The 22,478-nt window shown below is 50.7% G+C and overlaps 7 protein-coding genes across 7 annotated transcripts; 4 read left to right on the forward strand and 3 right to left on the reverse strand.

Annotated features, from left to right (window-relative positions):
• Window positions 1-101: 101 nt before the first annotated feature.
• On the forward strand, window positions 102-1,503 carry BJY04DRAFT_198425 (uncharacterized protein). Its single transcript, XM_073712611.1, has 2 exons — window positions 102-701; window positions 747-1,503. Exons 1-2 carry the CDS (start codon window positions 169-171, stop codon window positions 808-810), a joined length of 597 nt encoding a protein of 198 aa, XP_073567078.1. The 5' UTR covers window positions 102-168; the 3' UTR covers window positions 811-1,503.
• BJY04DRAFT_129567 (calcium/hydrogen antiporter) lies at window positions 1,022-5,381 on the reverse strand. The gene is made up of 5 exons (XM_073708463.1): window positions 4,505-5,381; window positions 2,631-4,453; window positions 1,687-2,583; window positions 1,481-1,644; window positions 1,022-1,436 (listed from the first exon to the last, which is right to left on the reverse strand). Exons 1-5 carry the CDS (start codon window positions 4,653-4,655, stop codon window positions 1,172-1,174), a joined length of 3,300 nt encoding a protein of 1,099 aa, XP_073567079.1. The 5' UTR covers window positions 4,656-5,381; the 3' UTR covers window positions 1,022-1,171.
• A 356-nt stretch (window positions 5,382-5,737) lies between these two features.
• On the forward strand, window positions 5,738-7,004 carry BJY04DRAFT_210031 (proteasome regulatory particle base subunit RPT6; the record flags this gene model as incomplete). The annotated part of the gene is made up of 3 exons (XM_073714199.1): window positions 5,738-5,972; window positions 6,020-6,695; window positions 6,746-7,004. The coding sequence occupies 3 exons, from the start codon at window positions 5,738-5,740 to the stop codon at window positions 7,002-7,004; spliced, it is 1,170 nt and encodes a 389-aa protein (XP_073567080.1).
• A 1,790-nt stretch (window positions 7,005-8,794) lies between these two features.
• Window positions 8,795-11,028, forward strand: BJY04DRAFT_129619 (uncharacterized protein). The gene is made up of 3 exons (XM_073708464.1): window positions 8,795-10,579; window positions 10,626-10,718; window positions 10,769-11,028. The coding sequence occupies exons 1-3, from the start codon at window positions 8,972-8,974 to the stop codon at window positions 10,817-10,819; spliced, it is 1,752 nt and encodes a 583-aa protein (XP_073567081.1). The 5' UTR covers window positions 8,795-8,971; the 3' UTR covers window positions 10,820-11,028.
• A 2,701-nt stretch (window positions 11,029-13,729) lies between these two features.
• On the reverse strand, window positions 13,730-16,829 carry sam50 (SAM complex subunit SAM50; the record flags this gene model as incomplete). The annotated part of the gene is made up of 6 exons (XM_073714200.1): window positions 13,730-14,332; window positions 14,387-14,741; window positions 15,079-16,276; window positions 16,330-16,516; window positions 16,603-16,719; window positions 16,797-16,829. 6 exons carry the CDS (start codon window positions 16,827-16,829, stop codon window positions 13,730-13,732), a joined length of 2,493 nt encoding a protein of 830 aa, XP_073567082.1.
• A 311-nt stretch (window positions 16,830-17,140) lies between these two features.
• Window positions 17,141-19,627, forward strand: BJY04DRAFT_210034 (cytochrome c/c1 heme lyase-domain-containing protein; the record flags this gene model as incomplete). The annotated part of the gene is made up of 6 exons (XM_073714201.1): window positions 17,141-17,167; window positions 17,219-17,298; window positions 17,358-18,063; window positions 18,569-18,619; window positions 18,675-19,321; window positions 19,378-19,627. The coding sequence occupies 6 exons, from the start codon at window positions 17,141-17,143 to the stop codon at window positions 19,625-19,627; spliced, it is 1,761 nt and encodes a 586-aa protein (XP_073567083.1).
• A 372-nt stretch (window positions 19,628-19,999) lies between these two features.
• Window positions 20,000-22,434, reverse strand: BJY04DRAFT_198454 (ABC1 kinase family protein). Its single transcript, XM_073712612.1, has 3 exons — window positions 21,803-22,434; window positions 20,407-21,746; window positions 20,000-20,352 (listed from the first exon to the last, which is right to left on the reverse strand). Exons 1-3 carry the CDS (start codon window positions 22,334-22,336, stop codon window positions 20,175-20,177), a joined length of 2,052 nt encoding a protein of 683 aa, XP_073567084.1. The 5' UTR covers window positions 22,337-22,434; the 3' UTR covers window positions 20,000-20,174.
• Between the last annotated feature and the right edge of the window lie 44 nt (window positions 22,435-22,478).

Genomic DNA, 22,478 nt, shown 5'->3' on the forward strand with positions numbered 1-22,478 from the left:
GAGCCGAGACTGCCCCCCTGCCCTGGGGCAGATCTCGCCTTACCAGATTAGGAGGACCCGGATCGGAGCAGGCAGCCAGCTCCATCATCCAGCTCCATCATCCAGCTCCAACCAATCCTTCGAGCTCGATCGAATCTCAAACTTCAATCCGAACTCTATACCTTCACAATGTCGCAACTCACGAGCCTCAGCTTGATATCAATCCTATATCTCTTGCTTTCCACCACCCTCGCGTCTTATTCCCCACAACTTGAGATCCTCTATTGGCCTGTCGCCGAGCCTGAACCCTCCGTACTCGCCCGGGTCTCCTACGACCCAGTAACGCTGAAATCCGATTTGATCGACTATGACATCCCTGCCGATGTATCTCAAGATCTAACCCGTGAAGACCTAGCGCGTGTAGGTTTTTACGTCGCGACTCCCTCGAATCCCAAACAGTGGGTCGGCACACTCACTTCACTCTCTGCGCTGAGGGGCGATGAGACACAGAGACCAACCCTCCGTCTATACATTAGCGCTGCGAACGAACCATATCACGTCTCTTTAAGCTCAGATACTGCGCGTGGTTCATCCTTGAAGAATCTTCAGCTTGAGGTGGTGGCGGACAAAGCTGGTCCTAGTCCGCATCTTAATCGCCCTATCGTTGTTGGCCCAGACGGCAAGAATCCCGAAGACGAGGCTGAGAAGACGCTCTTCCAGAAGTGAGTTATTCTACTATTCTCTAATGACGTTTCTAACCTGTCTAGATACTGGTGGGTGCTCCTCATAGTTACATTCATAGCCATGTCGGGTGGCGGGGAGCAGCAATGAGCATATCTTTAGCAATACCAGGCGAGGGTTTCCCTTATTTGCACAGATCCTATATATACTAGGTCTCCAGGCGTTTCAAGTACTTGTCTTGGCAACCGCATGTAACGCCAGGTACAGACGTCGACAACTCATGTCTTATTCACTGCCATGACTATATTATTGCGCATACTCTTTAGTATCTGACGCGAATGATGAACAGAAAAGAAAACGAAATCGTGCTAAATCTACTATCTGAAACAAATAAAAGCCCCCTGACGCCTTGTACCTGAAAAATGTACAGCTCGGCACAGGAAATCGGCTTCAAACCACGAGACATTGGACAAATTGTGAGTCGCTCAGAAACTTTAGTATATGTGTACAGTTAGTATGCAACACCGCGCCTCGGTCTCCCTATAGTATAGTACTTCGCCGACTTGCTTGAACTGAGAGCCAGGGTGTCGAAGCGATCAGCGCCCATGGTCTCAATGTTGCTGTAACCGGAGAGATAGAATCCAATTACCACGACCAGATATGTGAGGACGAGGACCGAGCCTTTGAAATAGTTGCTTTTGCCTTCACCATAGACGTAGGACAGGAGGAAAACACATAGAATAACAGTTATCATGTCCCATTGCGCGAAGATGAGGCTGTCATCGTTAGCTGTATTCTCTCACATTGACATCCAACTTACTTGAAAGAGTGTGTGACAAGATCTTCCGGGTCGAGAAAGCGGCCGTACGCGGCGCTGAAGAGTACAAGAGCCGGTATCTGTAGCAGACAGACTTGCAGGGCATAAGCGGATCCAATTTCCATGGATAGTGCTATATTCCCATTCATGGCAAATGAAATTGCATTCTAGAGGAGTTAGCATAATCTAGTATGCAAGGACAGACATACCAGAAATTCGGTGGTGTTAGGAACGAGGGCAAACAGCGTGATGCCAAGAAACTTCTCGTCAATGTCCACACTCTCCAGCACGACATCAACGGTATTCACAAGAATCTCGGCTATGATGGCGTAGAAAACCGTAGCCACGAGGAGAATGACCGAGCTCTTCGCCTTGCTCCAATTGGGTGCGTCATGTCCACCAGCGGTCGGGCTCTGCTCAAGTCCGACGTCGTCGTGATCTTCCAGTATTGTTTTGGCTTGTTTTAAGGGAACATTTTTCGCAACTGTACGAGGGAACCCACGGGGCCCGGATAGTTTGCGTGTTCGTGTAACATCTCGAGCAGCAACTGTCGCAGCTGTAGCTGCAACTTCGGTCACCTTGCGGAGGTGCTCACTTTGCTGCTCTAGGAGCCCTGTATACTCCGTAAAACCGTCATTTTGTGGGGGCACAATGTATGGCGCAGTGTTGCTATCACCGGGAGTTGCCGAATCCGAGCGATTGGTAGCATGATCGCTAGTATTAGATAGTCCAACATCTTTGAGAGACTGCCCGAGAATTCTCTTGTATAACTGTGAATCGCGGACCGAGCTTCTTGATCCAATGTGTCCACTGGCAGCGCCCGCTGTATGTTGTCTCGGATCATCGGTGCTATGCTCATGGGCGAGAGCCGCAGCTTTCTTTTCATCCGCTTCCGTAGCCCAGATGAGGGCGGCGTGGGTCCGCAGTGTGAACCATAATCCAATAACGTAGGACAAAAAGAGAAAAATGGCTGCTATCCAGGAGTACGGCTGCACAGCATTCTGAAAGAAACTATCATTGATAGCCGGCGCTTGAGAGAAATAACAACGACGACAGTCGCTGCTGCCGTTTTCCTCAATATCACATGCATGGCAGTTAAGTTCATGCTAGCAAGCATTAGCAGTAATCAACCCAGGTTTTAAGACAGACTTACACTTCCATACACCTGGTAGAACAGCGTCGGACCAAAAGCAGCAATTACCGCGAATAGCAACATCGTTGACGTGACACCCGCAGATTTGACGTTGAAGCGCTGGGTTTTGCGCTTGATGGCGCCAAAACACATGGACAACCCTGGTAAAAACAGGATGCCAGCAAAAATACTTCCAACGATACTCCCTTCAACAAGACGACCTTTACCTTCAGTTAAGGCAACACAGTAGAGATAAACCTCTACCACTGTCGAGAAGAATGCATTCACAGCCGCACCCATGCCCATTGATGACTGAGCAGAAATAGATGCAACGGCTTGTCCAATAAAGTACGCCAAAGGAATCACAGAGAGCAGGGCGAGCGTAAACAGCAAGCCTGGATGGGTGATCCAAATTTCAAGACCCAAAGCATTCCGTAAGAGGAAATAGTCAAAAACGACAAAGGCCACAACGGCGAGAAGGTTAATGAGAAAAATGTTGGTACCGCCGACTGTGTATTTCCAGTATCTCAAACCAGCCGCGCGATATGTGCAAAGGAGAATCGAGGCCGAGGAACCGGGGCTAATGCGAGTAAACGTTGTATCGGAATGATAGGATAATGCCAGCGGATGTCTGCGAAGGTGGTCAAAGAGAATGAGCGTAACGCGGCCCATTGGAATCCAGAAAACAAGAAGCCAGCAAACAAGTGACACAAAGAGCATTAAAGGCCCGATAAGGAAGTAGAAGAAGATGAAAAATACCACACGGCCAAGCGTCCATTCTCCACGACCAAACAAACGCCGCTTAGGTTTTAGAGAACTATCTTCCGATCGTCCTCGTGGGACCCGGCCCAAGAGGCTTTCTTGCTCTCCAGTCGAGTCGAGACTGTTTCTTCTTCTTCCAACAAGTGATCGGTCGCGGCGAGGGCCAAAAAATAAACCACCATGCTCAAGGTCACCATTCTGCCACTGCTCATACTCGCTGATACTGCGACCCTCACCCTCATCTTCCTCGGCATAGTGTTCGTCTGTATCGAGGCGGACAAATGACCCGAACGGATAGAACAAATACCACGATAGGCCGGAAAATGCCTTGCCATATTCAACAGCACTGGGAGAAAACGAGAAAATGAAACAAGCTATAGCACCCATCAACGCAGCAATTGCAAGCCACCATCCGAAGAATAGCGTCCACAGGAGATTCATCAGAAACAAAAGGGTGCCCACTCTGCCGCCTGGCGACGAGTGAATGTCACCCTCGGCCGTCTTTTCGACTGAGCGACTCTTCTTGTACAGGGCCGGTTTCCAAAGCCTGATTCCGAACGGATGGGTTTCGTTTATAGCTTGTTGGCGATCTTTGAGCGTGAAGCTCTCCGCATCACTGGCAGTGTCATCATCGTCATTGTCGTCGTTATTACCACTGTCTTCCCCATCACTACTCCCATCATTCTCGGCCTGTTGGAAAGACGCTTTTCCTAAGCTTGGTTCCGGCAACCCGGCATCGTCTTCGTCCTCGTCTTCATCTGCTTCCTCTTCTTCGTTGTTAGAAAATGGATTAACTCGCGGATTGAGCCTCCGCCTTAGGGTCGAACTCTGTTTCCGTAACGGTCGAATCCTGGGCGACGGCTGTTGAAGGGCGATATCCTCCTCAATCTCGTGGACGTCGTCGTCAGTTGAGAACTCTTGTCCTTTATGGGGGATATGGCGCTTAGATGATATACGGCGCGTGACGGGTGGTTTTCTCATTCTTTCTGGGTCTGTTTGTAAAGGTCCAATCGACGGGGAGTTAGTTGGAGGAACGCGACTTGAGCTTTCGGGTTGGAGCTCGGTAGAGGAGTCCAAAGTGCCTTTGACTGAGATTAGTTACTGTCGGGAAGGCACGAAGGGTGCTCTCATACCGTAATTCCTGCCATGCGTGGCCATTCTTGTTTGGCGCACCGTCCCCGAAGACCCGCTGTCTTCTCTGGCGATAGTCGAGGTACGCCGTGAGGATGTATTGGATAGCGCGGAGCGAGAAGCAGCTCGCTCATCGCCTTGTCGGTCGGTCATTGTCTTGTCATCAAATTTTCTCGCAAATAGAGGTGGCTGGGCAGTGAGAAGCTAAAGCAGACAAAACGCAGTAGGGAAAAAAAGCGCAAGCAATGAAGTGACTCGCACTCTAGAAAAAAGTACAAGTCATGGAACTCCCAATATACATTGCGAGAACTGTGCAAGCGCGAGGTCCGGTGCTGGAAGAGCTAAAGTCCGCAAGGCAGATGAGATCAGACGATAAGGCGCCATTATTCCCCGCCGCAAGTCGGCTGCCACCTGAAAGCTCGAGTGAACAGACCTCGCCTTTGAAGGAAAGATGACCACTAGAATGGAAGTCAAGTGGACGATATTGTCCGATATGACGAGATACTAATGTACCTAAGTGAATAGTAGCATCGTCTGCTGATTATTATTTGTCCAATCCGCGGGCTCAGGCATCAAAAATACAACATCTACGTCAAAGCTTTCTGATCACTACCTAGGGAATCTGATGTGCTACGCTTGTGGTGACGACACTCAAGCCATTTATTAGTGATGGTTAAAGATCTCCGGATGGGTCGGTGGCCGGTTTCGAAAACTCTATCCTATGCAGAAGAAATAACTAAGCGCAGTGTTAACCAAGCTTGGAGTGTTATAGAATTTTGTGTGTAGCTTCATCGGATGCCGAAAGATGAGAAAAGATTATGCAAGGCTCTTAGGGAAATCACGATACTCTGATAGTGACAACCTCTTATCAAGGAAGACAGGCGTTTGGTAACAACAGTTCATGAAACACATATCTGATATTTCAGTTGGCAAGACATGGATGGTCCTAATAACCTTCCAAGAAACATTTTGTATAGATCAAGTCACGTGGCTGTGATAGCTTTCAATCTGGTTAAAGCGGCAATGATGGCAAGCTGGAACAAGCCCGAGCTACCTGTTCGCCGACACTTTGCTCGATACCAGTGACACACAACTGAATCAGAAGCCTTCTCATCCAGATATTAGCCCATCAGCCCATCAGCCCCGCTACCGCTCAGACATTGTCTCTGTTCTTCGACAGACACTGACAAACGCAACGCATCTGCTAACGCTTATCCCGGAGTGCTCCATCCATTATGGCGCTCGACAACTACTACCGCAGCAAGATCGAGAGCATGAAGCTCGAGATCATCCAGGGGCAGGCTGTACTAAGACGGCTTGAAGCACAACGCAATGACTACAACTCGAGGGTTCGCCTACTGCGGGAAGAACTCGGCTTGCTTCAACAACCTGGCTCTTACGTTGGGGAGGTAGTGAAAGTTATGAGCACAAAGAAGGTTCTGGTCAAAGTCCACCCCGAGGGGAAGTACGGTATGATCTTCCTGCAATCTTCAAAGGGCTTATCTGATATATTACAGTTGTTGATATTGCCGACGGCGTCGACATTAGCAAGCTCACTGTCGGCAAGCGCGTCGCCCTCCTCTCCGACTCTTACAAGCTAGAAAAGATGCTTCCCTCCTCCGTTGATCCCTTGGTCTCGCTCATGATGGTCGAGAAGGTTCCTGACAGCACATACGATATGATTGGTGGTCTGGACCAGCAGATCAAGGAAATCAAGGAGGTCATCGAGCTTGGTCTGAAACATCCCGAATTGTTCGAGTCTCTGGGTATCGCACAGCCCAAGGGGGTCCTCCTTTACGGTCCGCCGGGAACTGGAAAGACGCTTCTCGCTCGAGCTGTCGCCCATCACACGGACTGCAGGTTCATCCGTGTTAGCGGTTCTGAGCTTGTACAGAAATACATCGGTGAGGGTAGTCGGATGGTCCGTGAACTGTTCGTAATGGCTCGAGAACATGCGCCAAGTATCATTTTCATGGATGAAATTGACAGCATTGGTTCCAGTCGGATAGATTCAGCGGGCTCGGGCGATTCGGAGGTTCAGCGCACAATGCTTGAGCTTCTAAACCAACTAGATGGGTTCGAACCGACGAAGAACATCAAGATCATTATGGCTACAAACCGACTTGATATTCTCGATCCTGCTTTGCTGCGTCCTGGACGAATTGATCGAAAGATTGAGTTCCCGCCACCTTCGTAAGTTCTGTTATCGTTTGTCGCTATGACATGCTAATATCGCTCCCTAGTGTGGAAGCACGTGCCGATATTCTACGAATCCATTCTCGGTCGATGAACCTGACGCGTGGCATCAACCTAACCAAGATCGCCGAGAAAATGAATGGCTGCTCGGGCGCTGAGTTGAAGGGAGTTTGTACAGAGGCAGGCATGTACGCCCTTCGCGAGCGACGAGTCCACGTCACACAGGAGGATTTTGACCTGGCCACTGCCAAGATCCTCAACAAGCATGATGACAAGGAGGTAGCCGTGTCTAAGCTGTTCAAGTAAATCAGATAAGGGAATGTAACAATACCACTTTCTCCGCAGTCACGATGCGCAGTCTAGGACAGCTGCGGATGCAATCCTTCGAGTACATCACATCTTGATCAAGTACCGGAATAGACCACTCTTCATATGATTGCAAGGCCTCCCTGACATACTTCGTATTACTCCCTGGTATGCTTTTGCATGTTAATAATGGGGTAAGACGAGGTATCGGCCCAACCTTCGTTGGTGAACTTTATCATGCCGAATAGGAAATAGTAGCCGCCTTCCGCAGCCTTCGGGCGCAAGGTTACGGGTAAGGGATATGGTGATCAGGTTCATACTTCATACACAGGCTTGGCGCACAGGGATCGACAGCCGACGAGTTGGATGGATTCACTGTGGTATGATGCTGACTGGTAAGTTTTCGATATAAGTAATAGATGCTATGGGTTTGCGGATGAATGTTTAATGGAGTGTAGTGCAGTGAAGATTCCTGAAAGAGTATTTCCTAGGTAGCCTCCGAAGATATGCTAAGCGAGCATTGGCCGCCGCAGAGCAGAGAACCATCATCTTTCTTCATTGGATGTCTCAGGTCATAGGGACGAAGGCGCATCTCAACTGATCTGAAGATGAAGTTGGTGGGGAGATCCCTTACTTCGATACCAAAATTCAGATTGACCTCTCTTTTACTCCGTACTACTTGACTAAGAGTTAATATGTTGAAAAGTCCAGGGCTATGGAAGATCCATACCAAGAATGGTGGCATGATGGCTTGGCCGGGGCGCGTTGGAAAATGCGCAACATGGGTTTGACTCTGGGTTTCTGGGAGAGCCAAGGCTGCCAAGAGCAGCACATCAAAGTTGAGCTCTTGAGATCAGGAAGGGTGAAGATGAGCGGGCTGGAGCCCTGCCCTGCCAGTAGTGCCAACTCAAGAGTCAAGGGGGAACTGCAAGCTTATCATGCTCTTACGGAAAATGGCGAATTCCTTACAGCTTATCCGTATATAAAAAGCTCACTAACAAGAAAGGTAGCAGCGAATGGCAGGGTTCAGATGATCTCCCAATGGACGCGTTAAGCACGCCGCGTGACCAGCGATCCTTCTACTGAAATCTTATACTACTTGCGAAGTTGCCAGAGAATACAGGGCCCTCCGTCGGCTTGGGTGGGGCTGGCCCAGATCGGATGACCTCTGGGGTGGGTCCATGAGCGGGCATCGACTCCATCCAATTCCACCCTCTGGACTCTGGAGTTCTGTACTATGTATGGAGTCCCGTTAGTAGTAGTAGTAGTAGTAAGTGCATTGTCTGAGGTTGTTCTTCTTATCCCTAGTACTCCGTACTCCGTATGTACCATGTATAACTATTTTATTCGGACTGACGCGGATTATTCCCCTTTCGATCATTGCTATTTGCTGGACCAGGCTAGGCAAATTCAATTTGCTTTTGCCGCTGCTGTGCTGTGTTGTACTTCTGTAGAAAAAATGACGAGGAGCTGGTGTCTTTCTCTCCCCAGGTGGAAGCCTGTCCTCCGAGATAATAAAACATGCCCTTGTAAGACCCGACTTTGTCGTCCGGTGAAGCTTTTCGGATCCCCCTGATCTGGTAGTTTGAACTTTATATATTCGTCTTCCCATCCTTTATCAATCTATTTTCCGTACTCCGTACTCGTATATACCAACTTATTATCAAAGTGATACTATCCCCGGAACCACTTTTCATACCTTCTATGCGTACAAACGTTCGGTTACCCAAGTACCTTTGACAGTTGTCGCCGACAAACGAGTGACTTCCTCCTCACGTACCCGTCCAATTGTCTAACCTCCAACGGTTAATCAACCCTTCCTGTCTACGGAGGACTCCATAACTTATTAGCCGTCGCATTCAGCCATCCAACCTTTTGCCACTCCCCCACATCGCTTATTTCTCCTTTTCTTTGAACACCGTCTCGGCGTCTCCACGTATCAACCCCCTGGTATAAGACGTGGGAGTATGTCCGAAGGCGAGTTATGGTCCGTCTTAGTCACTACCATCAATCCCGATAAAACGAAGAACATGTCTGCTGTTCTCCAATCCACCATCAACCTGCTGGAGACCGAATTGGTCAAAGCAAGAGCTGCCCTCCGGGAGATCCAACCGCATGCTGGCACGTCTCCTATAGTCCGTGGGGAGGAATTAGCCGTTGGAGCAATGGCAGCCTATCGCCAAAATCTCATCGGCCGTGCTCCAGATTTCTATTACGGCACCCGCCGTTTGACGCCCAAAGAGCTGGGGCTCGTCCCCATTGTACATGAAGTTGAAGTCGAGCTTACCGACGAGGAGAGTGTTGAAGAATTGTCCGAATGTACGTTCGATGCTCCGCCAAAGCCCAAGTCACTTGAAGATGTCCTTGCCAACAGCTTAATTCTCGACCATCTTGCGCCGTATCTCTGCACTGGATCTCTCCTAGCCCTATCGGCCACTTCTCGTCTCATCCGCTCCCTGGTTCTGGAGACACCATACGTCTTTCGATACACCGATCTGACCAACTGCCGGGGCGCTCAATTGGCTGAACAGCCTCCGATTGATCGTGGCGGTCAGGCATGGCGACCTGAGCGTATGGATGAGTCGCTTACTGAGGATGAATTTTATTCTGGGCCTCTGCGAGGCATCTTTGCGGATCTAGATCGGCGATTTATTCTTCAGGGGATACGGACTCTCATTTTAGATGGCTTGTCCGTTCCAGCTGGTCTGGTTTCAGAGATTGTGCTGTCGGACCGATTCAACCTAAACCTACTGTCCATCAGGGAATGTCGGCACCTGAACGAACGAAAACTTATGCAGGTTCTCAACTATGCGGTACGCCCTACACGACCGGCTGGCACGCCTCGAGTCAAGGGCATCTACTACTTTACCCCAATAGATCAGCCTCGAGCTGCGACCCGGAGTAAGTACCGTGACTGGTGGGGCTCACAGTGTGTAGGTCAGCAGACATCAGGGAATATGACGGCTGGTCTCAAACAAGAGGATTTATGCCAGAATGCTTGGTACAACCCGTCCGGCAAACTGCTCAAACGCCACATGGAGGATGGTTGGGCGCAAACTCTCCAGAGATGCGAGGGAACCATCGCTTTTGACGCCGCCCTTTGCCGTGGTCCTCGACACAATGTTAGCCAGTACATCACAACAGCCCAAAGCCCAGAGGAGCCATATCAAGAGAGTCGAAGTTTGGGACCAGCTATCGCAACTATTGCTTTGGGCCCCAAGGGCTGTGATGAGTGCCACACTTCTCCTGAAGAACCAGCTATCTGGGGACAATCACCCGATGACCACTTTCCTCTGCTTGCTCCACCTCCATTTCATTCATCATCTCTGGCCTCTGCAAGACGCCCGGCACTCTTCCCCGGTGAACATCCGGTCTTGATTGTCCGTTGTGCGGACTGTCTTACAGACCGCTGGTGCCATCGCTGCAACAAGTGGTTCTGTGACAGCTGTCTTCCTAACCCAGAACATGTGAGGAACAGCCTGTCACCCCATCAAACGGCTGTTAGGGGACCACGTACTGGCAACGAATGTCTCGGATCTGGCGTGACCAAAGATTGTTGGGAGTGTGGACCAACGGCAAGTTTCTATTGTATAACCTTTGAATCAACGCTAACCCTTACAGTGTGCTTCCTGCAAGCTGGATTGCCAACGAAGCTGTCAGAATTGCCAGGGAGACTATTGCATTGAACACAATGAAGGATGCTCTTCTAGTATGGTATGAAATAGCTTCAAGCCGGGCAACCATTTGCTAATTGTCGTATCCAGTGCGACTGGTGCAACACCAGTAGGCGGCATCGAGTGAGAGAGCTCTACTAGGTTGGAGGAGATCGATTTCAAATATCCCTTATTGGCGGAGTAAGGATGGGCGTGCTGTCTTTTATTGGTACCTGATTTTGCATATTTTTAGCTCGATACCACGTGTATATAATATAATAGTAGGTAGTACCATTCCGCTCCTGAAGAGCCTCGGCTGGTTGTTGAGGTAGAACAATCCACTACCGACATCATGAAAGACTTACGGTGATAATTACACGTTTACCTACCAACATACGCCTCATCCGAGTCGGATGACAAATCCGGGCGGTATCTTCCAGAAGGTCTTAGATGGATGCAACAAGATGCAGCGTCACTTTCACCTCCACCTCGAGCGCCCAGCGCTCGCTTAAGATGATTATTACCTGCGTCTCTGCTTCAGGCTCGCGAACGACCGCCTCTCGCATACTGCACCGAAACCATGGCTAGCGAACAGAAACAATTTCGTTGGTCCTCGCAGTTCGCTATCACTTCCTCTGAGCTTACTCCGAAGCTGCCAGGCGATAAGATTGTGCTTCCGCAATCTGCCCTCGAACAGCTGCTCGCCGCCGCTCCGCTTCAAGTGATATCCTCCAGGCATCCCTCTCGCTCATATACGAGCGATTTCGACCCCTTCAATCCGCATACTTTTGCGGCTGAGTCGCAAGCTCGCGAAAACAGCATCCACCGACAACAGCAATTACCCCATCCGCTGACGTTCCGTCTCGTCAATCCTCAGAACGGTCGTGTGATATTCGCGGGAATTCGTGAGTTTTCTGCGCCGGAGAATGAGATAGGCCTCAGTGCTTTCTTACGGGAGGCCCTCGATATAGGCTCTTCAGAGCAGAGAAATTCTGAATATTTACCAAAAATCACCGTTCACGCCAAGCAACTGCCCAGGGGTACTTATGTCCGTTTGCGCCCACTGGAGGCCGGTTATGACCCGGAGGACTGGAAGGCCTTGCTGGAGCGCCATCTGCGTGAAAACTACACCACATTAACGACCGGTGAAGTTCTCGTGGTACCTGGCGGCCGAGATGAATCGTTTAGATTCCTGGCCGATAGGGTGGAACCCGATGGTGAGGGCATTTGTGTTGTGGATACCGACTTGGAGGTTGACATTGTTGCTTTGAATGAGGATCAAGCCCGCGAGACACTACAAAGACGGTTGGCTAAAGCTTCTCGTGCGCCTGGGACGAAAGAAGGTACATCAGTGGGCAGGCTCATCGAGCCTGGACTGGAGGTCACAGGACAGGTGCTTCCGGGAGAATATGTGGATTATGAGCTTCAGAACTGGGAGAGTGTAAAGACTATACAGATTCAGCTTTATACTGAAGATGATGTGGATGTTTCTCTACTTGTGAGTCCACTTTCTGCTCGTCAACGGAATCGGCCCCGAAAGGACGAGTTTGTCTTTGGCAACTTATCAAGCCAGACACATAAGCAGATTAGCATTTCACCTACAAACGTGGAACTTGACGGCGCCGAGTCGTTATATATTTCAGTGCATGCTTTTACCCCTGGCCATCTTGAAATACAGCAGCCGGTACCACTGCCCTATCGGTTACGTACTGGATTTGCAAGCTTAACTACCAACGCAGAACAGGGTAATGCGGATGGCCAAGAAAAGCACGACCCTGATGATGTCCAGTGTAAAAACTGCTTGCGCTGGGTTGCTCAACGAACGTTTGTTCTGCATGAGAATTTCTGCTATCGAAACAATATACTCTGCACTCAATGCAATGATGTCTTTCAGAAACGGTCTTTCGAATGGCAAAACCACTGGCACTGCCCTCATGACTCCTCATACGGGAATGACCCGACGAGCCGGGATAAACATGATTCAATATTCCACTCAAAATACTCATGCCGCGCCTGCAGCTTCGAAGCAAATGGGCTCTCGCACCTAGCCCAACATCGAACAACAGTCTGCCCTGCAAAGCCCATCCTCTGCCAATTCTGCCACCTGGTCGTACCGCAACAAGGCGAATCAGACCCGGAAATTCACAACCCTGAAGTCGTTTTGTCTGGCCTCACACCCCATGAGCTCGTCGACGGCGCCCGAACAACAGAATGCCACCTCTGCAGCAAGCTAGTTCGTCTCCGCGACATGAAAACGCATCTCCGCCATCACGACCTCAACCGGCTGTCCCGCCCGACACCGCACATCTGCCTTAATCAGAACTGTGGCCGTACTGTCGATGGCCGCGGCGTCCAGAGCACAATAAAGCCAGGCACCAACACCCTGGGCCTCTGCAGTATCTGCTTCGGCCCCTTCTACGTCGACACCTATGACCCAGCAGGCAAAGCCCTCCGCCGACGCATCGAACGCCGCTACCTCTCGCAACTCATGAGCGGCTGTGGCAAAGCCTGGTGCCTGAACGAATACTGCAAAACGGGGAAGCAAAATAGGCAGTCTGACACAGCGGTATCAATGAGCGCAGCCGCAATCCTTAGTCTCGTACGGCCACTAATCGACGCAGCTGAACTGCAAGGGAACGGACCTCATACCGCACCGTTCTACCTTTGCTCCGACCAAGCAGGCCAGCAAAGGCGCGTGCTCGCAGAAATAATTGCTACTGATACCACGAGCCAGAAGATGTATGAGATGCCCTGGTGTGTAGCTGCCGTTGAAGCTGCGGCGGGTGAGCTCGATAAAGCTCGCGAATGGTTGGAAAATTGGGCTCCTGCAAAGGGAGAAAAGGCGGGAGGTGTGTGAATATAGATTTTTGTAATGATCTTATGTATGAATGAACCTCAATAGATTACCATGACATTCTGAGCCTCCTGCAGCCCCATAAGGATAACATGCGTGAGTTCGTAAGATTCATACATCGGCTAACGACTAGAGGTTTATCTACCGTCTAAATTCTCATACAGCATCCCCATCCGAGTCTTGAAAACGGACCCAAGCTCCTAATAATAACAGGACGGCTAAGCAGCCCCCGTCTTGGCCGCCAGAGTACCACTCCCTCTCGACGAAAAAATACCCATTATGCCAAACACCACGTAAAACAGCGCCAGCGGATAAGCGACCAAGCCCCTCATCCCGCTCATCCTTGCTACAGTACAGAACATCCCCGATGACGAGTACGTGCACCACCCCACCGCCGCCGTCGTAAGCAGATACCCGAACATCGTGTCCATCGGGACGAGAATCCCCAAAAGACTCGTCAGCACAAGCGGCAAAAAGCAGTAGCCCAAGACACTCGCGGACCGGGGGAACGTCAGTGTTGCAGAGAAGTGGCCGATGGAGCCGGGCTTGTTGTGCGGGTCGTAGTTGGATGAAGGGTCCGCGGCGTTGGGGGCTTGAGAGGAGGACGGGTCGAGCGGTGAGGCGGGCGACATGAGACTGAGTATTAAATGAAGGGCGACGGTGCCAAAGACGGCGACACCGTAGATGTACCCATAAAAGACCTTTCCGGAAAGGAGTAGGAAGGTACCGTAAAGGACGATGTACAGGAGAGCGCCGTATAGATCGCTGTCGTCCATCAGGTGCTGATCGATTCGGGCAAAGGGATTCAAGACTGTTAGTGTCTACTATATAGTCAGTAGAAAATTCCCTAGTTCACACGGAATAGGGAGACAAACCTTGGTTCGAATATGTTCAAAGTTAACCCCGAGCTCCTCTAACAGCGGCGGTTCACCGTCGTACCCCTCTGTCCCAAAAGCGGCAAGCCACCCCGTCCTTAGTCCACCCTGTTCACCCATTCTCCCACTCACGCCAGCAGTCGGCGAGCCAAATCCACCATACCCGCCTGCCACCCCCGCTCCAATGGGATACCCCTGGCTTGCGGGGATGGACGAGGCGCCGAACCCACCATATGACGCCTGAGAAGGAGTGGTATGGCCGGATACGGATGAATAGGAGGATGGGTAGAACTGGAGGTTTTGTGTTGAAGACTGAGCTCCGTAAGGCTGTTGTTGGGGGTAATACTGTGCCATGCTGAGGATTGATGGTGGTGTTGGTGTTCCAAGTAGACGACGGGTGAGACAGTGGGGGAGTTCCAATTCAACACGCGAGATTCCGGGAGGACCTTGGATATCAAACAAGTTTAGTAGTCCACCAATGGGAATTGTGTACAGCTGAAGCCTTAAGTGATATCGATGACGGGTGTCAAAAGTTGGGAGAGTGGCTCGTCTCCATAGTACGAGAACACCGCGTCGGCGGTGAAGCTCAAGTAATGTAGGCTTAGTCACCATTTTCATGTTCGGTTAACCAGTTACTCAACCCGCTGAATAAATAAAATCTATATTGCAATGTTAAAAGCAAAGTGTTTTACAGAAAATTGATGCCGATACCAAATTGCAGCCCCTTCCTTCCCTCCTCGCCTCTACGTAGCACCAACGGAAGTGAGACGTTCAGCTCGAATCGAGCAGCCGGATGAGCATAGACGAGCCCGACACCAGCTGCAATGCTCGGTAGGCCGTTGCCAAGCTCTGAGATAGTGGATACAACGGCGTTTTGCACCTCTCCGCTAGAAACAGGTACGGCCTTCTGTGCGGTTCGCAGGGGTAGTAGCCTCCCACCGTTTACGAAGGCTTGGAGCCGTAAAGGTTTCTCGGCACCAACTCGGGGAAGTGGGAAAAGAAGATTAGCACTACCCGCGGCATAGACGTCGCCTCCAACAGCATCTAGACCGTCGTGAGGCCCAAGGCCAGAGAGACGAAACCCGCGAACATCTGTAGGGCCGCCTAGTTGGAAACGGTCATTAAGGCGAGATAGTCGAGGCCGGGAGTCAGAGTCTAAGCCAAGAGGGTAGATGAGACCAGCACGGAGACCAGTAGTGAAGCTTATCCCACTGTCTCCCTTGATTCCTGGTATAGGGATTGGGATTGCACTCTGCGTCTCAACCTCAGACTTCCAGAAAGCGACATCGCCCTTCAGTGGGCCCCAGCCAGCCAACTCGTTGAAAGCCTTGGCATAGTAACCGCGAGAGGGTAGAAAAGGGTGGTCCCGGAGATCAGCTGTCCAACTATGAAAGAAACTGCTTTTCACACTGTCGCCTGCATCCGCTCGGACTGTAGGGGATGCGTTCTCTGCAAGGCCGGTGACCTGTCTCCAAAAGCCATTGTAGCCAAACTCATGGCGCTGACCGGATCGGGTTGAATACCGGAACTTGCTCCAGCCGCCCTTCAACACTTCTTCGTGGCTCGCCCAGGACTTTTGTGTTGCGCTGGCAATTCCGCCGAGCTCGAAGCGGAAATCGGGGTCGCTGAAGATTGGCGTATCGAAGGCGGCCTGGTAAGCGGATCGTGTTCGCGTACCCAGCGAAGCGTTAAGATTCAGGTTTTCAGCACCGCCAAACACATTACGCCATAAGAGGTTACCATAAGCCGACCCCTCCGCGTTGCCCAAGTCGGTTCCAGTCTTGAGCAGCACACGGGACTTCTCCTTCACAGAGTAGTACACATTAATATCCGTTAGACTTCCGACCGGTTTCTGATCCAGGTACACAGAGATTGGCTGATGAAATATGTCTAATAAATCACTATTAGATGGAGTTCGTGGACTTCCAACCAGGGAAACCGACCGAATCTGTTGAGTTTGTCCGCACGAGCCGATATCTCCTGTAAAGCATCCGACAAGGTATAAGGGCGTTTTTGGTTTGCACTCAATAATGGGTTGAAGATCTGCTCGAGGAATCTCCTGCGCGTATGTGATGCGTTCAGGACCTGGACGGACGAAATCGTAACTGGTAATGTTGAGTTTTGGTCGATCTACTCATAGTTGGAGGTCAATATCACGGCAAACAGACGATGATGTGCTGCCGGGAATAGGCCACACAAGGATAGGGTTGACTCACCAGCTCTCCAAGGCGAGCTTGCGCTTTCTGGTAAATAGCATGCAGGCGTTCATTGACAGCCTGCTGTTGCTCTTCTAGCACCTTGGGATCGGCGGGTTGTTGTAGGCGCTCGAAAATCTAAAGATCGCGACGCGCACAATAATCAGAAACTGCCCGGAGAAGTCAACTTATAGGTGTTACAGGATATAACGTACGTCTCCATCTTCAGCAGAAAGTGGCGAGGACATTGCGACGGCAGCAATGGCAGAGACAATAAGGGCCCGGAAACCTCGAGTCTTGCCCGAACCGTCCGATGAAGCAATAGTCAAGCGTCACGTGCCTTTCCCGTCTCGCCTCGACTTTACTCCGTCAGCGCAAGGTTTATACTTCTCGACAACTATTCTACTTCTATTCCCCGCGCATTTTCAGCCCTGTGTTTCTCTTTGTCTTCGCGGGTGTCATATGCTTGTTCAGCCTCTTTGAACAGACTCAACCCTCTGTTGCTCACTGTGTCATTCTTTACTAGATACAACCCCACTGGATCCAAGATACCATAAGCATGGCCACGAAAGCAGCCTACAAGCGCGTGAGTTTGATAAATCTATTCCCATGAGCTACTTTCTAAATCTCTGAATAGCTCACTCGCGAGTATCAAAACATTCAAAAGAATCCTCCACCTTTCATCATCGCTCACCCCTCGGAGTCCAACATTCTCGAGTAGGTTCCGCAACTTCGTTGCGGCCTTACCCAATGGCGACTGATTGAATCCTTTCTAGATGGCATTATATCCTCACCGGACCCCCAGGAACTCCGTATGAGAATGGTCAGTATTGGGGTACTCTGATGTTCCCGCCCGAGTACCCGTTTGCACCTCCTGCGATTCGCATGCACACCCCAAGCGGCCGATTCCAACCATCTTCACGCCTTTGTTTAAGCATCAGCGACTTTCACCCGAAGTCATTCAATCCAGCTTGGGAGGTTTCAACGATTCTTATCGGGCTCCTCTCCTTCATGACGAGTGAAGAAATGACTACCGGTAGTGTGAGTGCCACCGAGGCAGAAAGGCGGGTTCTTGCTGCGCGATCTAGGTGGTGGAACTCTACTGGCGGAGGCACCCATATCAGCTCTACTCCCGGAGTCACGCCTACGTCCAGGGGAATCAACAATGTCAAAGCGGGCGACGGCGGCTTGAAGTTCCGCACAGAATGGCCAGAGCTTGATCAGGAGAACTGGAAATGGTTGAAAGAGAATCGTATCGACACTGCGACCGGACAGCTCAGGCCGGATCCGAATTCCGCTTCGAACAAATGCTCACCAGAAACGAGTGCGCTTCGCAGACGCCCCAACGGAAGTGCGCCTGGTATAGGGGCTGTCATGGAAGGTGGTCATGCTGCCCGAGAAGTTGGTCAAACCTGGATCCAGCGTAACAAGATTTGGGTCGGCTTGGCAGTCTTGTTCGGATACGCTCTCATTTCACGTCTAGTGCAAGATGTACAGAGCTGAGCCTTGCTGTTCAGCACATCTTCTTTCTTGTTAAATTATTCTCAAGCTGAACGCTCACGGCACTTTGCAACTTGATGTCCGCAGCGACTCGGTTCTTGTTATTTACTTTCGGCTTTCGTTTTATACCGATGGGCTGGGTTAATCGGGCTTTTATATCTATGTTCAGACTGGCGCAAGGAGAAGGAAGGGCGTTCTCATTGTCAGATAACTATGCTATCTTAATCAGAAGTATTGAGTACTCCATACAAATATAGTATAGTTGTTACGTAGTCGGTCGAATCAAGAGCGCGGGTATGCGGATTACCGTATCGTTATCGGGCGAAGAAAGTCTCCGACTCGCCTCGCTCCAAAAGTTTTTCCTCTCTCATCATCCTTAACCGCTCACAAATCACTCGGCTTCTGGCATTTGGTTGCGCTTTGCATTACTGTCAGATTATTCTTTATTGTCATTATCGTCATGGGCTGGTTTTGGGCGGATCCGCAGCCGCAAACTCCGACGCGCAATCACATGGCGTCCTCTGATGCCTCCCCTCCAGTAAGTAAAAGGCCTCATAAGTATTGGACTATCAAGTATCTGATTACATTCATAGCCAGGCTGTCCCATGCATGCATCAAGCCCGGCTTCTGCTCTTCCTGCCACTACCAGCGCTTGTCCAGTTCGATCAGAGGATTCGCCATTCTTCGTGCCTCCAAAGACCCCATTGCCGCCCTCCCAAGCGCCCCCGGCGCCGCAAGTGAAGCAACAGTCGGCCTTATCCAAACTAAACCCGCTGAACTACATGTTTTCGTCACTCTCACAGGAGCGTGCGCCAAATCAGACTGTGGACTTGGGCGTCGATCGCGAGGTTTCTTCCATTCCCCGGGGCGATACAGAAGGGAATTGGGAGTACCCTTCACCGCAGCAGATGTACAATGCCATGTTGCGCAAAGGTTATACAGATACCCCGCAAGATGCCGTGGAAGCTATGGTTGCTGTACACAACTTTCTGAACGAGGGCGCCTGGGATGAGATTGTTAACTGGGAGCGCGTCTTCTCCAGTGGCCTATCGAGTGCGTGGGATAAGTGTCGACGCGGCGAAGAAGGTATTGCCATGGAGCTGGTTAAGGAAGATCACTATGGGACCGCCAATCCGACTCCTCTGCCACGCCTAGTGAGATTCCAGGGTCGGCCACAGGAGCTTACTCCGAAAGCTCAGATCCTTCAGGCTCTTGGGAAAATTTATCCGGCCAAGTTCGGGTAAGCTTTTCTTTTGTTTACATGGACTAAAGTTTGTCTAACACTCTCTCACCCAGAACCAAACCTCCATTCGACCGACACGACTGGTACGTGGTACGCGAAACACCGTCGGGTCCCCGAGAAATCCGTTATGTGATCGATTACTATTCCGGCCCCCCCGAACCAACAGGCGAGCCTGTCTTCTACCTTGATATCCGACCAGCCTTAGACTCGCCCACAGCCGCCGTCGAGCGACTGATGAGGTGGGGCGGAGACGTTTGGTGGCGTGCCAGCGGAGGCGATGCTCGTTACGCCGACAAGAACTAATCTATCGGAGGATGTGTTGTTAGTTGCTTTGTGCGCAATTCTCCTCGAACATTTGCATTCTCCACTCCATCACGACGCTTCTGAAGATATCTGAGATGACCGTCTCTTATGTTTGTAATTTAGGTCTTTCTGTTTTGGCATTTGCATTTACGTCGTCGTCGTGTATATGCCTGGCGTCCACTATTCGACATAACCTAGTGGTTGCTTTGGTGTATTGGGAGTCGTTCTCAGTTTTTCCCGCTCAGGATCTTTGGATTTTCCTTTCGTCACCCTGTTTCAGCGGTGTGTACCATATCTGCTTGTACATAATAGACTCTTTGTATCATGTATATTTAGCTCTGTTTTATTATCCTAGTCAATATGATGAGAGGCTGATTCTCATTGCAGTGTATTGATCTAACCAGATATCTATCAACCGTACATGAAATATATACAATCCTGATGGTGTAACACACAGAGTCGATGCCGCCCGTTTCCAATATCTACTGTAATCTACACGGACATATATTATGAGGAGAGTAGAACTCGGACCATATCTTCAAGTGTTCTAAATGTTAGGAGACAGTAAATCGTACTTCACACACTGCTCTACACTCTCAATGCTCGCCCTAAGCAGGCCGCGGGCCTCGAGACCAACCCAAACGCGCAGCATCGAAGTATCTCCGGATCGTACGGTCTTCAAGAACGTGGCATTTGACCCAAGCTTGCGCAATATTGGCAGAGCACTAGAAACCAGTTAAAACGAGAGATGGTGGATATTTCGCGCTTTGAGCGCTCACCTTTTGAAGAGATCAAGATTTGGATCCATGCTTCTGCCAATGCCTTCGAGGAGTAGGATGGATATGACAACGTTCACAAAGTCTCCTTCGAGGCGAACGTGGTGGCGCCGGACCATGGATAACACTTCACTTAGGACGTCGCCGATCTTGATATTACCGAGAGCAAATGTCCGTGACTTCACGCCAAGGACAAGATGTTGCATCCTAAGGGCAAAGATATCGGGGTCAATAACTTCTTGTGGCTGGCGACAGCGCTCAACCATAAGTTCTCCCGCGCGATGGCCGTCAAACTCAGCGACGGCTCGGAAGAGATCCAAGAAGTTCGCGCGGTTAGTATCATCTAGCTGTGTCACTAAGCCTGTATCAATGAAGATGAGTTGCGGGCGATAGCCCTCTGCACTGAGCTGATTTAGTGCATTTTCCCAGTCCTGCGGATTGTTCGCATGTGGACGCAGCCGCGCAAGCACGGCTTCTGCCACATCTACCTCTTTCAGTGTGGGCGCCTCGGTTGCTCTGGAGTGTTTTTGTAGGGACAAATCAAGCTCGCTAGGTTGGTAGAAGCGGACCATGATGTTACCTGGGTGTAGGTCCGCGTGCACGAAATTGTCGATCAGCAGCATATGAAGAAATGCGTCCAAGCCTTCATTCGCAATCTCATGTTGGTATACGCCGCCTCCCTTTTCTAAAAAGGTCGACAAGGGTATACCTTGGGCAAATTCTTCGACGAGCACCTCGCGGGTGCTATAGTCCAAATATGGATACGGGAACCAAGCTGTAGTCCGGGACCTAAATTTCTCGCGGAAGAGTTTGAGATTCGAGGCCTCAATACGAAGGTCAAGCTGGAGCTTCATCATTTCCCCAAATTGAGCGACCTCATCGGGGAAGGATAACCAGTGCATGGTCGGAATCGCATTTATCAATGAGGCAAAGAAGTGCATAATCCGCAAATCCCTACGGATTAGGCGCTCGACACGAGGATGTAAAACCTTGACCGCAACGTAAGATGACGGGACTCGCTGGGGACTGCTCTTCACCAGGACATCAACATTCTTCCTGAACTTGCCAAAACCTTGCGGGTGTGAGGTCAACTCATTGTCTGCAAGGTTAGCCAGGTTTGGCTTCAGTTTCGCCTTATAGACTTGAGCGATAGCGCCTACTCCTAGGGGCTTCTCGTCAAATTCTTCAAAAATGTCTTCAAACGGCATTCCATGGAACGCCTTCGATAGAATTCGCTTAGTCTCACGCAGTGAATGAGCTGGGGCATGTGAGTGGAGTGATGACATGGTGCTGCACATTTCTGGTGGGAAGATGTCTGTTCTTGATGCAGCCCATTGTCCGAGCTAAGGGTGTATCAGATCAACGCGCTTGACGACGGCCTAAATTGAATGGGATATACCTTGATGAATGCAGGGCCTGCCCGTTCCATTGCTCGCACGAGAAAGCCATACCACCATAAGGTGCCTGTACGAGACCCTTCGCGGTCTTTGACGCGCCTTCCAAGCCATATAGTAGGCGCCGTAAGGATGACCGGCAGGAAAATTGCGACCAGGTGAACGAAGCGGAATCCGGTAGCTATCGTATCATATATGTAGTATACCCAATGGGCTAGCACGGGGCTCTTTATCCCCAACAGTCCTTCAGTTCTTTCTAACCTGTCTTCTCTAATCTCCTGGCGCGAAGCCTCCAGCATCGCCCTCTCCGCGGTCGTATCATGATGCTCGGTTTCGGCCAATTTCACAAAAGCAGCCGGGGCAAGTGCTGCAAAAAGGACGGTTCCGTATCCAGGGACGCGCTTCTGATGCCTCCGGCCCGAACGTTGTGGGCAAGGCGAGGGACGTGTGAAGCGGCAACTTAACGACGGAGGGGCGAGCGGCTGTGGAGGTTTACCACCAGTCGAGCAGAGACGACGAAACTGGAGGAATATCCTCATGTTCTAATGCGGGGAGCAGCAAGTGCCATGGAGAATGAAGAGACGTGAAATCTGTAGGCGAGCGAGTCTGTTGCGGTTAAGCCGGAGTTGATCTCGGGAGCTGGATGGAGATCACGGCGCATGTGCTTGCAACGTCATCGTC

The sequence above is a fragment of the Aspergillus karnatakaensis genome, assembly GCF_047715665.1.
Source record: "Aspergillus karnatakaensis strain CBS 102800 unplaced genomic scaffold BJY04scaffold_57, whole genome shotgun sequence".
NCBI lineage: Eukaryota > Fungi > Ascomycota > Eurotiomycetes > Eurotiales > Aspergillaceae > Aspergillus > Aspergillus karnatakaensis.